Source organism: Diceros bicornis, chromosome X (assembly GCF_020826845.1).
Source record: "Diceros bicornis minor isolate mBicDic1 chromosome X, mDicBic1.mat.cur, whole genome shotgun sequence".
In the NCBI taxonomy this organism is placed as follows: Eukaryota; Metazoa; Chordata; class Mammalia; order Perissodactyla; family Rhinocerotidae; genus Diceros; species Diceros bicornis.
Window position 1 is genome coordinate 45,740,421 of NC_080781.1, and position 15,175 is coordinate 45,755,595.

Genomic DNA, 15,175 nt, shown 5'->3' on the forward strand with positions numbered 1-15,175 from the left:
TCATCTAGTTTTTGTTTAAGTCCACTATTTCCATATTGACGTTTTGTCTGGATGATCTATCCATTGATGTAAGTGGGGTGTTAAGGTCCCCTACCATTATTGTGTTGTTGTTAATATCTACTTTTAGGTTTGTTAATAGTTGCTTTATGTACTTTGGTGCTCCTGTGTTGCGTGCATATATATTATAATTCATATGTGTTCTTGGTGGAGTGTCCGTTTTATCATTATATATTTCCCCTCTTTGTCTCTCCTTACATTTTTTATCTTGAAGTCTACTTTGAAATAAGTATGACAAAACCTGCTTTCTTTTGTTTGCCATTAGCTTGGAGTGTCGTCTTCCATCCTTTCACTCTGAGCCTGTGTTTGTCTTTAGAGCTGAGATGTGTTTCCTGGAGGCAGCATATTGTTGGGTGTTGCTTTTTAATCCATCCCGCCACTCTGTGTATTTTGATTGGAGAATTCAATCCATCTACATTTAGAGTGATTATTGATATATAGGGGCTTAATGTTGCTATTTTTTTGCTCATTTTCCAGTTCTTTTGCATTTGCTTTGTTTCTCATCCCGTGTTTTTCGGACTGCCAGTTCAGTTTGGTAGTTCTGTATCATGATTCTTTCAGTTTTCTCTTTATCGTCTGTGACTCTGTTCTGATTATTTGTTTAGTGGTTACCATGAGGTTTGTATAAAAAAAATCTCATGGATGAAATAGTCCATTATCTGATGACCTCTTGTTTCCTTAGACTGATTTGATTCAATCACTTTCCTCTTCCCCTTCTTAGTTATTATTGTCACAACTTATTCCATCCTGTATTGTGAGTGTGTGTTTAAAGTGATGAGGTTATATTTATTTTTGGTCTTTTCCATCCATTTATCTTTATGTTTTATAATTAAGTGTTTACTAACCTATTGTGATAGAGAGCTGCAATTTTTCTCATTTTGTCTACCTATTTTTCTCCTTACTCAAAGCTTTGTATGCCCTTTCTGTCTTTTTTTTTCAGGCATGAGGGCCTTCTTGAGCATTTCTTGTAGTGGGGGTCTTGTGGCAATGTACCCCTCCAGCTTTTGTTTATCTGGGAAAGTCATTATTTCTCCATCATCTTAGGGATATTTTCGCTGGATAGTCTTCTTGGCTGAAAGTTTTTGTCTTTCAGAATTTTGAATATATCTTTCCAGTCTCTCCTAGCCTGTAAAGTTTCTGTCGAGTAATCTGCTGAGAGACTGATGGGAATTCCTTTGTACTTTATTTATGTATGTATGTATGTATGTATGTATGTATGTATGTCTAACTGCCCTTAATAATTTTTCTTCTTTTTTTTTTTTTAATGAGGATGATCAGCCCTGAGCTAACATCCATGCAATCCTCCTCTTTTTGCTGAGGAAGACTGGCCCTGGGCTAACATCCGTGCCCATCTTCTTCCACTTTATATGGGACACCTCCACAGCATGGCCTGATGAGCTGTGAGGCGGTGCGTGCCCGGGATCCGAACTCGGGCCGCCAGAAGCGGAGTGTGCGCACTTAACTGCTACACCACAGGGCTGGCCCCCTTAATAGTTTTTCTTTGTCATTGACTCTTGCCATCTTTACTACTACATGCCTTGTAGAGGGTCTTTTCATGTTGATATATTTAGGAGATCTATTGACTTCATTCACTGGTATTTCTAGCTCCTTTCCCAGATTTGGGAAGTTGTTAGCTATTATTTCTTGAAAAAGCTCTCTGCTCATTTCTCTCTCTCTTCTCCCACAGGCATACCCATAATCCTTATGTTGCATTTCCTGCATGAGTTGGATATTTCTCAAATAATTTCTTCCTTTTAATCTTAGTTCTCTCTGCTCCTCTATCTGGAGCATTTCTGCATTCCTGTCCTCAATAATGCTAATTCTTTCCTCCATATTGTCAGCTCTGTTCTTTAAAGATTCCAGATTTTCCTTTATCTCCTCCATTGTGTTTTCCATCTCCAACATTTCTGAATGGTTTTTCTTTATAGTTTCAATCTCTTGTGAAGAAATTCCTGATTTCGTTGAATTGTCTATGTGTATTTTCTTGTAATTCATTGAGCTTTTTTAGGATAGGTATTTAAAATCCTCTGTCCTTTAGGTTATAAATTTCTGTGCCTTCAGGATTGATTTCTGGGTGCTTGTCATTTTCTTTCTGGTCTGGAGATTTAATATATTTTTGCATCGTGCCTGCAGTTGTTGGTTTATTTTTCCTCATCCTAAAAATATCTGGTTGCAGTTTCCACCTGCTGCCACAGTCAAGAGGACTGTATTCTAAGCCCACTGCGATCCGCAGGTGCTCTGGCCAACTGGTTGTGCTCAGTCGCCAGGCATGCACGGGGAGAGGCTCTCTCTTTCACCTGCCTGTTCCCAGGGGCTTCTCATTCTTCCCTCACTGTCTGCTCTTCTGGGGTGCTCAGAACAGTTCAGTCTGCTCCGTATGGGAATGTCCCAGAGGCTGTGAGAGAACTTGGAAATGACGGTTTTCCTGCAGAGGGCCACCCCGCCAGGAGCTGCATGGACCTGGAGTCACTAATCGAACAGGGAGGGGGATGATTTCTCCTTACTTGTCCCCACTTCATCTGGGGGTTCCAGCTCCTCCATCCTCAGTTGTACGGCTGTGTGGGTCTCTCAGACATCTTTTGTGTTGTGTAAGTGTCCTTTGTTGGTATTCGAATGCCCTTTTTGTTGTATTTTGAGGGGGAGAGTTTAAAGGGGAAAGTTCACTCTGCCATGATGGTGACGTCACTCCCCTTTATCTTTGATGTTATAATTGTTTGCTAACCTATTCTGACAGAGAGCTGCAGTTTTTCTAATTTTGTTTACCTATTTTTCTCTTTGCTCAAAGCTTTGCATCCTCCCCTTTTTTTTTAGGTATGAGGGCCTTCTTGAGCATTTCTCGTTGGGATGGTCTTGTGGCAATGAACTCCATGAGCTTTCACTTATCTGGGAACATTTTTATTTCTCCGTCATATCTAAAGGATATTTTCACTGGGTGGAGTATTCTTGGCTGAAAGTTTTGTCTTGCAGAATTTTGAATGTATCACTCCACTCTTACCTAGCCTGTAAGATTTCTACTAAGAAATGCGCTGAAAGCCTCTTAGGGGTTCCTTTGCAAGTTAATTTCTTCTGCCTTGCTGCCGTTAATATTTTTTCTTTGTCATTGATTTTTGCCAGATTTACTACTATATGCCTTGGAGAGGGTCTTTTTACGTTGATATAGTTGTAAGATCTGTTGACTTCATTCAATTGTATTTCCAACTCCTTCCCCAGGTTTGGGAAGTTCTTATCTATTATTTCTTTGAACAAGCTCTCTGATCCTTTTTCCCTCTCTTTTCCTGCTGGAATACCTATAATCCTTATGTTGCATTTCCTAATTGAGTTGGACGTTTCTCAGAGAATTTCTTCATTTGTTTTTAATCTTAGTTCTCTCTCTTCCTCCATCTGAAGCATTTCTGTATCCATGTTCTCTGGATTGCTAATTCTATCATCCATATTGTCAGCTCTGTTAATTAAAGACTCCAGATTTTTCTTTATTCCCTCCATTGTGTTTTTCATCTCCAACATTTCTGATTAGTTTTTCTTAATCATTTCGATCTCTTTTGTGAAGAAGTTCCTGATTTCATTGAATTGTCTATTTGTATTTTCTTGTAACTCGTTGAGCTTTTTTACAATAGCTACTTTGAATTCTCTATCATTTAGAGTATAAATTTCTGTGCCTTCAGGATTGATTTCTGGGTGCTTGTCATTTTCTTTCTGGCTTGGAGATTTAATATATTTTTTCATACTGTTTTACGGCATGGATTTGTGCCTCTGCATAGCGATAGTGTCTGTTTGCAGCTTCCACCTGCTGCCACCGTCTGGGGGTCCAGAGCTGTGTAACCTGAGCCCGCCGTGTTCCCTGGCCTCTAGCTGCTGCTTTCCTAGGGAGTGCGCGGACGCTCTGCCCAAGCTGGTTGGGGGAAGTGTCGGTTTCTTTTCGCCTGTACGATCCCAGGGGCTTCTTGCTCTTCCTTCACTATCTGCTCTCCTAGGGTGCTAGCTTGATGAAGATACCTCCCCAACAGTTCAGTTACCTCTGTATGGGGCTTTCCCATGGGCTGTGAGGGAACTTGGAGAGGGATGATGTTCCCGAAGTGGGCCGCCCCTCCTCCCTCTCCGCTCAAAGGTGTGTGCAGCGGAGCCCAGGGTTGCCCAGGGAGGGAGAGGAGCTCTTCTTGCCTCCTTCCACTTCCTCCGGGTGGTCCAGCACCTCCACCTTCAGACGTACGTCTGCCTTGGTCTCTCAGACGTCTTTTGTGTTGTGTCAATGTCCTCTGTTGCTCTATGAATGTCCTTTTCGTTGTATCTTAGCAGGGAGAGTCTAAGGGGACAGCTCACTGCACCATGATGCTGACGTCACCCCTCCCCTACCTAAATTTTTAACTCGCATACTTGATTATTTCTCTGTCAACATCAAAACTTAAAATAGTTCTATCAGTCCCTTCTCTCCTGCTCCCCCTTGCACAAGACAAAAAGTGTTTTTATTCTTTCTCTGTTAGGTTTTAATGAAATATTCTGGAATTTTAATTCCAGACTGTTCTTTTTGTACTATGTATTTTCTAATTACTGTTCAGAAAATTCATTCAATTTTACCAAGCACATTAGCCATGATTACTTAGCACTGAGTAAACATTATTGGAAATTTCTTACTATTTATCATATGCCACACCCTCCTTTTCTACCCAACTTTATTTGGCCACATTTTTATTGATATTCTTTTAGTAATATTTTCAGGAAGAGTGTGTGATGTGGTGTACTTTCTGTCTCCTTGTTTTCATTCAAATGTGTGTATTATTCCCTTATAAATTTGATTGATAGCTTGTCTGGGTTCAGACTTTTAGGGTCACAGTCCTCCCTCAGCATTCTGTAATCATTGCCCCTTTGACTCCTAGCATTTAATGTAGCAGATTAGAGGTCCAATGCCTGTTTGAAGGTCTTTTGCTGTTTGTTAACCTTATTTTTCTGTCTGGAAATATATGTGGCAATTCAGATATTTAACCAGAATAAATGTCTAGGTGTCTAACATTTTGGTATTTCTGCCCTGACATTATAGATCCTTTAGCTGTGGAAATTCAGGGATTTTTTAGGGAAACTTTCCTATTATCTGTTTCATTACTTTTTCTCATTTTTAGGTATTGTTTTTATTTTCTAGCCAAGGAAATTTTACTTTTTATTTATTTTTCCAATTTTATTGAGTTATAATTGACATATAACAATGTATAAGTTTAAGGTGTACAGCAAAATGATTTGATATATGTATATATTGTGAAATGATTACCACAAAAAGTTTAGTTCAGTCCAACATACTGTTTTTCAAGGTATGTGATTTATTATGCAGGTGGGTTCATAACAGTTTAAAATATAGCAACTGCTGCGTTGCTGTATGGGAGGAGTCAAAGTAGCTATCTGACAAAGGATATCAGTGATTATATAGGTCCTGAGAAAAGAATTTACTGGTGAAAATAAATGCATACATGCATACATAAATACAATAAAATAAAGCACTCCTTTTAGTGGTGTTAGAAATGTGCATGAGAATTTTTATACATTAATTTGGAACTTGTTCCTCTATTTCAGGACCGGAAATTAACCAAAGCTGAGCAGCAAAGGTTCAAGGAAGAAGCAGAGATGTTAAAGGGTCTCCAACATCCCAATATAGTTCGGTTTTATGATTCCTGGGAGTCTATATTAAAAGGAAAGAAATGTATTGTATTAGTAACTGAACTTATGACATCAGGAACTTTAAAGACGTAAGTTGACCCTGATAGTGCCAGTGGAGTTTTATTTGGAAATAATTTTCAGGAGTCATGAAAGTTGTTTGTGAAAGAATACTACTGGAAAGAATTTATAGAATCTGAATCTAGTGACTGTTTTAGGGCAGGTTAAAAAATTAGGATGTTAATGAAGTTTGTTAGAAAATAAGAATGTTGAGAAATTAATATTTATGAGGTATCATAGAATTTTAGAATTAGAAATCATTATAGAGATAATATAATGTCATTTTGTAAAAGATAATGAAAGGCTGGGGGCGTTGCCAGGTTCACATATCTAATAAGCAGTACTGTGTAATTATAGTCTATTGTTTTGTTTCTGACTATAGTTTTTCATTTGATGGTATAATATTTGTAACTATTAAATGTGGAGTAAACTTTTTCTGTTTCCTAGCATCTTTGCACTAAAATTTTATATAGTTAAACCCTCTGGTGACCCTGTGTGAGTAGTTATTAGGAAGTAGAGAAGGACTTTCTTTCTAAAATTGTGCTGCCATTCCACAAAAGGCCACTCTGAATAGAATGAAATTCTTTTTTTGATTAAAAATGCTAAACTTGGTAGGATGTCTTCTCTAAGAATGAGGCCTTAGATTTAAAATTTTTTGCTATAACAGATAATAGAAAACAACTCAGTGATGGCAATCATAGTACATACAACATCAGCTAGCTTCCATGATTTCCCCTAATAGTGCTCATACGGTAAGCTAGGTATGTTTGTTTACATGTCTTTTGTTTCTTTGCGTAGGTACTTAAAACGATTTAAAGTCATGAAACCAAAGGTGTTAAGGAGCTGGTGCAGGCAAATTTTAAAGGGGTTGCAGTTCTTGCACACTAGGACTCCTCCTATTATTCACCGGGATCTGAAGTGTGACAATATTTTCATCACGGGACCCACTGGATCTGTGAAGATTGGTGATCTAGGACTAGCCACCTTAATGCGCACATCATTTGCTAAGAGTGTCATTGGTGATTAACATTTCATAGTTTGTTGGTTGGGTAAAGAGAGACTTGTTAATTGTATGTCTAGAACAGGGATCAGCAAACTATGGCCCATGGGCCAAATCTGGTCCTGTTGCCTATTTTTTTCAATAAAGTTTTATTGGAACACAGCCACACCCATTTGTTTATGTATCATCTATGGCTGCTTTTGTGCCACAGTGTTAGAGATGAGTAGTTGTGACAGACACCATATGGACCACAAAGCCTGAAATATTTACTATCTGGCCCTTTACGGAGAAGTTTGCTGACCCCTGGCCTGGAATGTGAATTTGCTTTGAAATATCTATTATATATTGACTTATTTCAGAGGCATCCTAGTGCATTTATTTTGTGGGAGATATTTAAGATTATGGAAAGGTTCTGAGGGTTTAAGAAAAGGAGTTTACTAATTTAATTCAGAAAAATTTGAATAACTAAAAGGAAGGATAGAAATGAAAATAGATTTTAATAATCATTACCTAATCTTGAGCATTACAAATTGTACTTTATCAGTACAGAAAGTTAAGGAAATTCTTTAAGTGCTTGCTTGATGTAGATATAGCACGTGTTCAAGAAATTTTATATTTATACATTTTCTTTAAGGGAGCAGAAATTAATTCACATAATCCTTATGGCAAAGAGAATGTGATCTTGGTGGATAAAATTTTCTTTTTAATATAAATGTGGTTATGGTGTCATTTTGTAGGGACTCCTGAATTTATGGCCCCAGAGATGTATGAAGAACACTATGATGAGTGTGTGGATGTCTATGCTTTTGGAATGTGTATGCTGGAAATGGCTACTTCGGAGTACCCTTATTCTGAGTGTCAGAATGCAGCTCAAATATACCGTAAAGTAACTAGTGTAGGTATAACTTTATTCTTTTTACTTCACAAATTTCCACATTTCATGTTGAAGTTAGTAAAGTCAACTTAGTCAAATCTAATTTTGGTCTAGTTCTGTATAACAGTGCTCAATTTAACATAACTGTAATGAAACATGCTTTATATTTATGCTATATACCTATACTCTATTGGGGTCATATAAAATGCTCTGTATTAGTATGTTTGGGAAAGTGTACAAATATCATCTCTATCCATTTGTTTCTAAAGAATTTTTGGTTATTAACTGGATCTTATTTTCCAAAGCTGAATAATAAAGATTGACTAAATGGTTTTGACGATTTCCTCTAATTCTAAAAGCCTGATTATGAAAGGACATTCAAAATATACTTCAACAGATACAGTATTTGATTCCTTGCTGTGAGTAATTTTTTTGTGTTAGAAATTGCAAGGAATACAAAGATGAGTAAGAAGTATTTGCTACCCACAAATGCTCACATGTTTAGTACAACAATAATATAAATTCACAAATAACCATAAAAATAAGAGGATGGGAGTATAGTATGTGACATAAGGGAGGTAGAAACAAAGTGTTAGGATTGTTCAACAGAGGTCTACTTCATATCCAGTTGGGTAGCTCAAGATAGTCCACGAAAGAGATTGTTAGAGTGTTTCAGGTAACTAATACTAATAGGTACCATTTTTAAATACATGCTATATGTCACAAGTTTTCATCTTTATTTCCCTACAAGATGGTGCTATCTTCAGTTTACGCATGATGAGAATGAGAATCAGAGGTTGTGACTTACTCAAGTTCACACAGCTACTAATAATGGTGGATTTTGACCCCAAGTCTATCTGACTCTAGAGGTTTGTGTAGGGAGACAATAAGAAATAAGACCAATATCCAGAATGTGGGACATTCTGTAGGACAAATGACTTAGTTTCTCCAACAAATCAATTTCATGAAAGAAAAATGGTGGAGGGACTTGTTACAGAATACAAAAGACCTAAAAGTAGTGGTGAGCTGGTAAATGTTTAACAACTGATTCTCTGAAAAAGAAAAAGTACGGATTTCTAGCATTTGCTCATTTCCTTGGTGTAAATACTCCCACCATGGCTGATTTCAAGTCACCAATGTGACCTCACTGAATGCAGGGTTAGGAAGGGATGCACAGTGGCACTCATTATATAGTATTTCCACCATGTAGTTACAATAAATGTAAACAACCTCAAGAGCATAAATAATAGTAAAATAATTAGGGAGTGGTGTTTTCAGTATTTATTATCTTGGCTTGTAATATAATTTATTTAATTATAAGTTTATATCATTTAATTTTTTTAAATGGCTGTGTTTAACAATCAGCTTGCAAAATTCCTGAAAATGTAATAGTTGGCTCTTGTCAGCTGGTATGCACCAGCTCTAATGCACCATACAGGTAATGTCTGGACCTTGTTTGGATCCTAATTTGAACAAACCAACTATAAGAAGATATCATTTAGACAACTTCGAAAATTTGAGTGTGGACTGGATTTTAGATGATACTAAGGGGTTATTCATAATTATTTTAGGTGGGATGATGACATGATATCTATTAGAGATATAAACTGGAGAATTTATGGGTGAAATGACATGATGCCTACGATTTGCTTTAAAATATTCCAGGATAAAAAAAGGTGTGGGGTGGAAGAAGAGAGAGAACTAAGACTAAAAAGAAATGAAGAAAGACTCCGAGAAATATCGGACTCTATTAGAAAATGTAACTGTATTAGAAATGTAAGAATTATAGGTATTCCTGAGGGAGAGGAGAGGGAAAGAGGAACAGAGAGCCTATTCAAGGAAATAATAGCTGAAAATTTCCCAAATCTGGGGAAGGAGCAGGAAATACCAGTAAGCGAAGCCAACAGGTCACCTAAATATGTCAACAGGCAAAGGCCTTCACCACGACACCTAGTGGTAAGGCTAGCCAGGGTCAACGACAAAGAAACAATATTAAGGGCAGCTAGACAAAAACAAAAAATAACGTACAAAGGAACTCCCATCAGGCTCTCAGCGGATTTCTCAACAGAAACTTTTCAGGCTAGAAGAGACTGGAATGATATATTCAAAATACTAAAAGACAAAAACTTTCAGCCAAGAATACTCTATCCAGCAAAAATATCCTTCAAATATGATGGAGAAATAGTAACTCTCCCAGATAAACAAAAGCTAAGGGAGTTCATGGCCACGAGACCGCCACTACAAGAAATACTCAAGAAGGCCCTCAGGCCTGAAAACAAGAAGAGAAAGGGAACACAAAGCTTGGAGGAAGGAGAAAAGTAGGTAGACAAAATCAGAGAAATAGTAGATCTTTACCGGAATAGGTTAGCAACCACTTAAATACTAAACTCAAAGATCAAAGGAAGAAATTCACCAAAAATAAATTTAACCTCATCACTGTAAACACACAGCCACAACACAAGATAGAATAAGGTATAACAAGAGCAACTTAGAAGGGGAAGAGGAAAGTGACTGAATTGACTTAGTATAAGGAAATAGGAGGCTATCAGAAAATGGACTATCTCATACAGAAGATTTTTCGCCCAAACCTCAAGGTAACCACTAAACAAATAATCAAAGCAAAACCACATATGATAAACAAAGAGAAAACTAGAAGAATCATAAGACAGAACAACCAAACTGAATTGGCAGTCCAAAACAAATGGGACAAGAAACAAAGGAAATGCAAAAGAACCAGAAAATAAGTGACAAAACAGCAACATTCAGCCCTCATATTTCAATAATTACCCTAAATGTAAATGGATTGAACTCTCCAATCAAAAGATACAGAGTGGCAGGATGGATTAAAAAGCAAGACCCAACAATATGCTGCCTTCAGGAAGCACATCTTAGCACTAAAGACAAGCACAGGCTCAGAGTGAAAGGATGGAAGACAATACTCCAAGCTAATGGCAAACAAAAGAAAGCAGGTGTTGCCATACTCATATCAGACAAAGTAGACTTCAAGATAAAACAGGTTAAGAAAGACAAAGAAGGGAAATATATAATGATAAAAGGGACACTCCATCAAGAAGACATATCACTTATAAATATATATGCACCCAACATAGGAGCACCAATGTACATAAAACAACTATTAACAAACCTAAACGGAGAAATCAACACCACCACAATAATAGTAGGGGATCTTAACACCCCACTTACAGCAATGGATAGATCATCCAGACAAAAAGTTAATAAAGAAATATTAGACTTAAATGAAAAACTGGACGAGATGGACCTAGTAGACATATACAGAGCACTCCACCCAAAAACAGCTGACTACACATTCTTCTCAAGCGCGCATGGAACATTCTCTAGGATAGACCATATGTTGGGAAACAAAGCAAGCCTCAATAAATTTAAGAAGATTGAAATCATAACAAGCATCTTTTCAGACCATAAGGCTATGAAACTGGAAATGAACCAGGAAAAAAAAACTGGGAAAGTGACAAAAATGTGGAGATTAAACAACATGCTACTGAACAACCAATGGATCATTGATGAAATTAAAGGAGAAATCAAAAACTATCTGGAAACAAACGAAAATGATAACATGCCATATCAAACCATATGGGATGCAGCAAAAGCGGTCCTGAGAGGGAAACTCATAGCGATACAAGCCCACCTTAACAAACAAGAAAAAGCCCTAATAGGCAACCTTAAATTACACCTAACAGAACTAGAAAAAGAAGAACAAACAAAGCCCAAAGCCAGCAGAAGGAGAGAAATAATAAAAATAAGAGCAGAAATAAATGATATTGAGACCAAAAAAACAGTAGAAAGGATTAATGAAACAAAGAGTTGGTTCTTCGAGAAGATAAACAAAATAGACAAACCCTTAGCCAGGCTAACTAAGAAAAAAAGAGAAAAGGCTCAAGTAAATAAAATTAGAAATGAAAGAGGAGAAATTACAACGGATACCATGGAAATACAGAGGATTATAAGAGAATACTATGAGAAATTATATGCCAACAAATTGGACAATCTAGAAGAAATGGATAAATTCTTAGACTTATACAACCTCCCAAAATTGAACCAAGAAGAAATGGAGAATCTGAATAGACCAATCACAAGTAAAGAGATTGAAATAGTAATCAAAAACCTCCCAAAAAATAAAAGTCCAGGACCAGATGGCTTCTCCAGTGAATTTTACCAAACATTCAAAGAAGATTTAATACCCATCCTCCTCAAACTATTCCAAAAAATAGAGGAAAATGGAACACTTCCTGAATCATTCTATGAGGCCAACATCACCCTGATACCAAAACCAGACAAAGACAATACAAAGAAAGAAAATTACAGGCCAATATCGCTGATGAACATTGATGCAAAAATCCTCAACAAAATATTGGCAAACCGAATACAACAATATATTAAAAAGATCATACACCATGATCAAGTGGGATTTATACCAGAGACGCAGGGATGGTTCAATATCCGCAAATCAATCAACGTGATACATCACATCAACAAAACAAAGAATAAAAACCACATGATCGTCTCAATAGACGCAGAGAAGGCATTTGACAAGATACAACATCCATTTATGATAAAAACTCTCAATAAAATGGGAATAGAAGGAAAGTACCTCAACATAATAAAGGCCATATATGACAAACCCACAGCTAACATCATACTCAACGGGGAAAGACTGAAAGCCATTCCTCTGAGAACAGGAATGAGGCAGGGCTGCCCACTCTCACCACTCCTGTTCAACATAGTACTGGAGGTTTTGGCCAGAGCAATTAGGCAAGAAAAAGGAATAAAAGGAATCCAAATAGGTAACGAAGAAGTGATACTCTCACTATTTGCAGATGACATGATTGTATATATAGAAAACCCTAAAGAATCTGTTGGAAAACTGTTAGAAACAATCAACAACTACAGCAAAGTTGCAGGGTACAAAATCAATCTACAAAAATCAGTTGCGTTTTTATATGCTAATAATGAACTAACAGAAAGAGAGCTCAAAAAGATAATACCATTTACAATTGCATCAAAAAGAATAAAATACCTAGGAATAAATCTTACCAAGGAGGTGAAGGACCTATACAATGAGAACTACAAGACATTATTGAGGGAAATCCACGATGACATAAAGAAATGGAAAGATATCCCATGCACGTGGATTGGAAGAATAAACATAGTTAAAATGTCTATATTACCTAAAGCAATCTACAGATTCAATGCAATCCCAATCAGAATCCCAATGACATTCTTCACAGAAATAGAAAAAAGAATACTAAAATTTATATGGGGCAACAAAAGACCCTGAATAGCTAAAGAAATCCTAAAGAAAAAGAACAAAGCAGGAGGCATCACAATTCCTGACTTCAAAACATACTACAAAGCAATAGTAATCAAAACAGCATGGTACTGGTACAAAAACAGACACACAGATCAATGGAACAGAATTGAAAGCCCAGAAATAAAACCACACATATACGGACAGCTAATTTTCGACAAAGGTGCTAAGAACATGCAATGGAGAAAGGAAAGTCTCTTCAATAAATGGTGTTGGGAAAACTGGACAGCCACATGCAAAAGAATGAAAGTGGACCATGTGCTATCGCCATTCACAAAAATTAACTCAAAATGGATCAAAGACCTGAAGGTGAGACCTGAAACTATAAAACTCATAGAAGAAAATATAGGCAACACACTATTTGACATTGGTTTTAAAGGAATCTTTTCGGATGACATGCCTACCCAGACTAGGGAAACTAAAGAAAAAATAAACAAGTGGGACTTTATCAGACTAAAGAGCTTTTATAAGACAAATGAAACCAGAATCAAGATGAACAAACAACCAACCAGCTGGGAGAGAATATTTGCAAAACATACATCTGACAAGGGGTTGATCTCCATAATATATAAAGAACTCACACAATTGAACAACAAAAAAACAAACAACCCGATCAAAAATGGGCAGAGGAAATGAACAGACACTTCTCCAAGGAAGATATACAGATGGCCAATAGGCACATGAAAAGATGCTCAACATCACTAATCATCAGGGAAATGCAAATCAAAACAACACTAAGATACCACCTCACGCCCGTTAGAATGGCTATAATCACCAAGACAAAAAACAACAAATGTTGGAGAGGATGTGGAGAAACAGGAACCCTCATACACAGCTGGTGGGAATGCAAATTGGTGCAGCCTCTATGGAAAACGGTATGGAGATTCCTCAAAGAATTAAAAATAGAGATGCCCTATGATCCAGCCATCCCACTACTGGGAATCTATCCAACGCACCTGAAATCAACAATCCAAAGAGGCTTATGCACCCCTATGTTCATTGCAGCATTATTCACCATAGCCAAGAAGTGGAAGCAACCTAAGTGTCCCTCGACTGACGATTGGATTAAGAAAATGTGGTATATATATACAATGGAATACTACTCAGCCATAAAAAAAGACAAAATCGTCCCATTTGCAACAACATGGATGGGCCTGGAGCATATTATGTTAAGTGAAATAAGCCAGAAAGAGAAAGACAAACACTGTATGATCTCACTCATATGTGGAATATAAACCAACACATGGACAGAGAAAACTGGACTGTGGTTACCCGGGAAGTGGGGGTGGGGGGTGGGCACAAGGGGTGAAGGGAGTCATATATATGGTGATGGACAAACAAAAATGTACAACCCAAAATTTCACAATGTTAGAAACCATTAAAACATCAATAAAAAAAAAAAAAAGGTGTGGGGGTAGATAGTTGAAATGAGGTTGACAAAACGTTGCTTGTTGTTGAAGCTGGTGAGAGTTATGTGGGGCTTCTTATACTATTCTACTTTTGAGTATGTTTGAAAATTTCTGTAACAAAGAGCTGAGAAAAAGAGATAAGGCTAGAATGTCTGTTTAGTTTGGGTCCATATGTTGGATGGCCATAAGTGGAAGAGTTTGTGCTTGACTTTGTAAGTTGCAACTCCCCAATTATTTTCACCTAGGAGCAGAGAAAGGCAATAATTACCGAAGGCTGGAGAGTGGGTAAGAGATCAATGGAAAGGTCAAAGAGGGCTTTTTCTATAAGTAGAATAACATAACTCCATTTTTTGAATGGTGACTTTATTATTTTATATTAAAGTCACAAAAATGCCGTGTCACAATTCAGATTTCCATCTATATTAAGGCTTCTTGAATTTGGGGTCCAAATTAACTCCTAATCTCACCGGATTTATCTAGTATATGATACTGGACTTTCTGATTCTGCATCCTGTTAGGTAGTGTGATGGACCCAGAACTAGATCTTAGATTGCCTCATTCCATGACAATTGTTCTATTATACCTTTTCTGCTTCTAGCTTAATTTGGAATTTTCTGTTAAGTAACTGCAATGATCTTACGTGCATTATTTTTTTAAATCTAAGATCGTAAATTAAGGGTAATAGAATGTAAAATAAACAGATTCAGGCAGCTAACAGTTATTATAGGGATGTTTTAAATTGTCTGAACCTCATTAATTTGTTACTGACTTCCTAGAACCCGATAATTAGC

General features: G+C 37.0%; 1 protein-coding gene across 6 annotated transcripts in view; it reads left to right on the top strand.

Moving 5' to 3' along the window:
* The window catches only part of WNK3 (WNK lysine deficient protein kinase 3), a 159,265-nt gene that overhangs the window by 48,609 nt on the left and 95,481 nt on the right, over positions 1 to 15,175 (top strand). For all 6 annotated transcript variants that reach the window (XM_058535911.1, XM_058535910.1, XM_058535915.1 and 3 more), the window contains 3 exons: positions 5,614 to 5,786; positions 6,553 to 6,773; positions 7,492 to 7,649. In XM_058535911.1, coding sequence (XP_058391894.1) covers positions 5,614 to 5,786; positions 6,553 to 6,773; positions 7,492 to 7,649 — 552 coding nt within the window. The remainder of the gene's footprint in view (positions 1 to 5,613; positions 5,787 to 6,552; positions 6,774 to 7,491; positions 7,650 to 15,175) is intronic.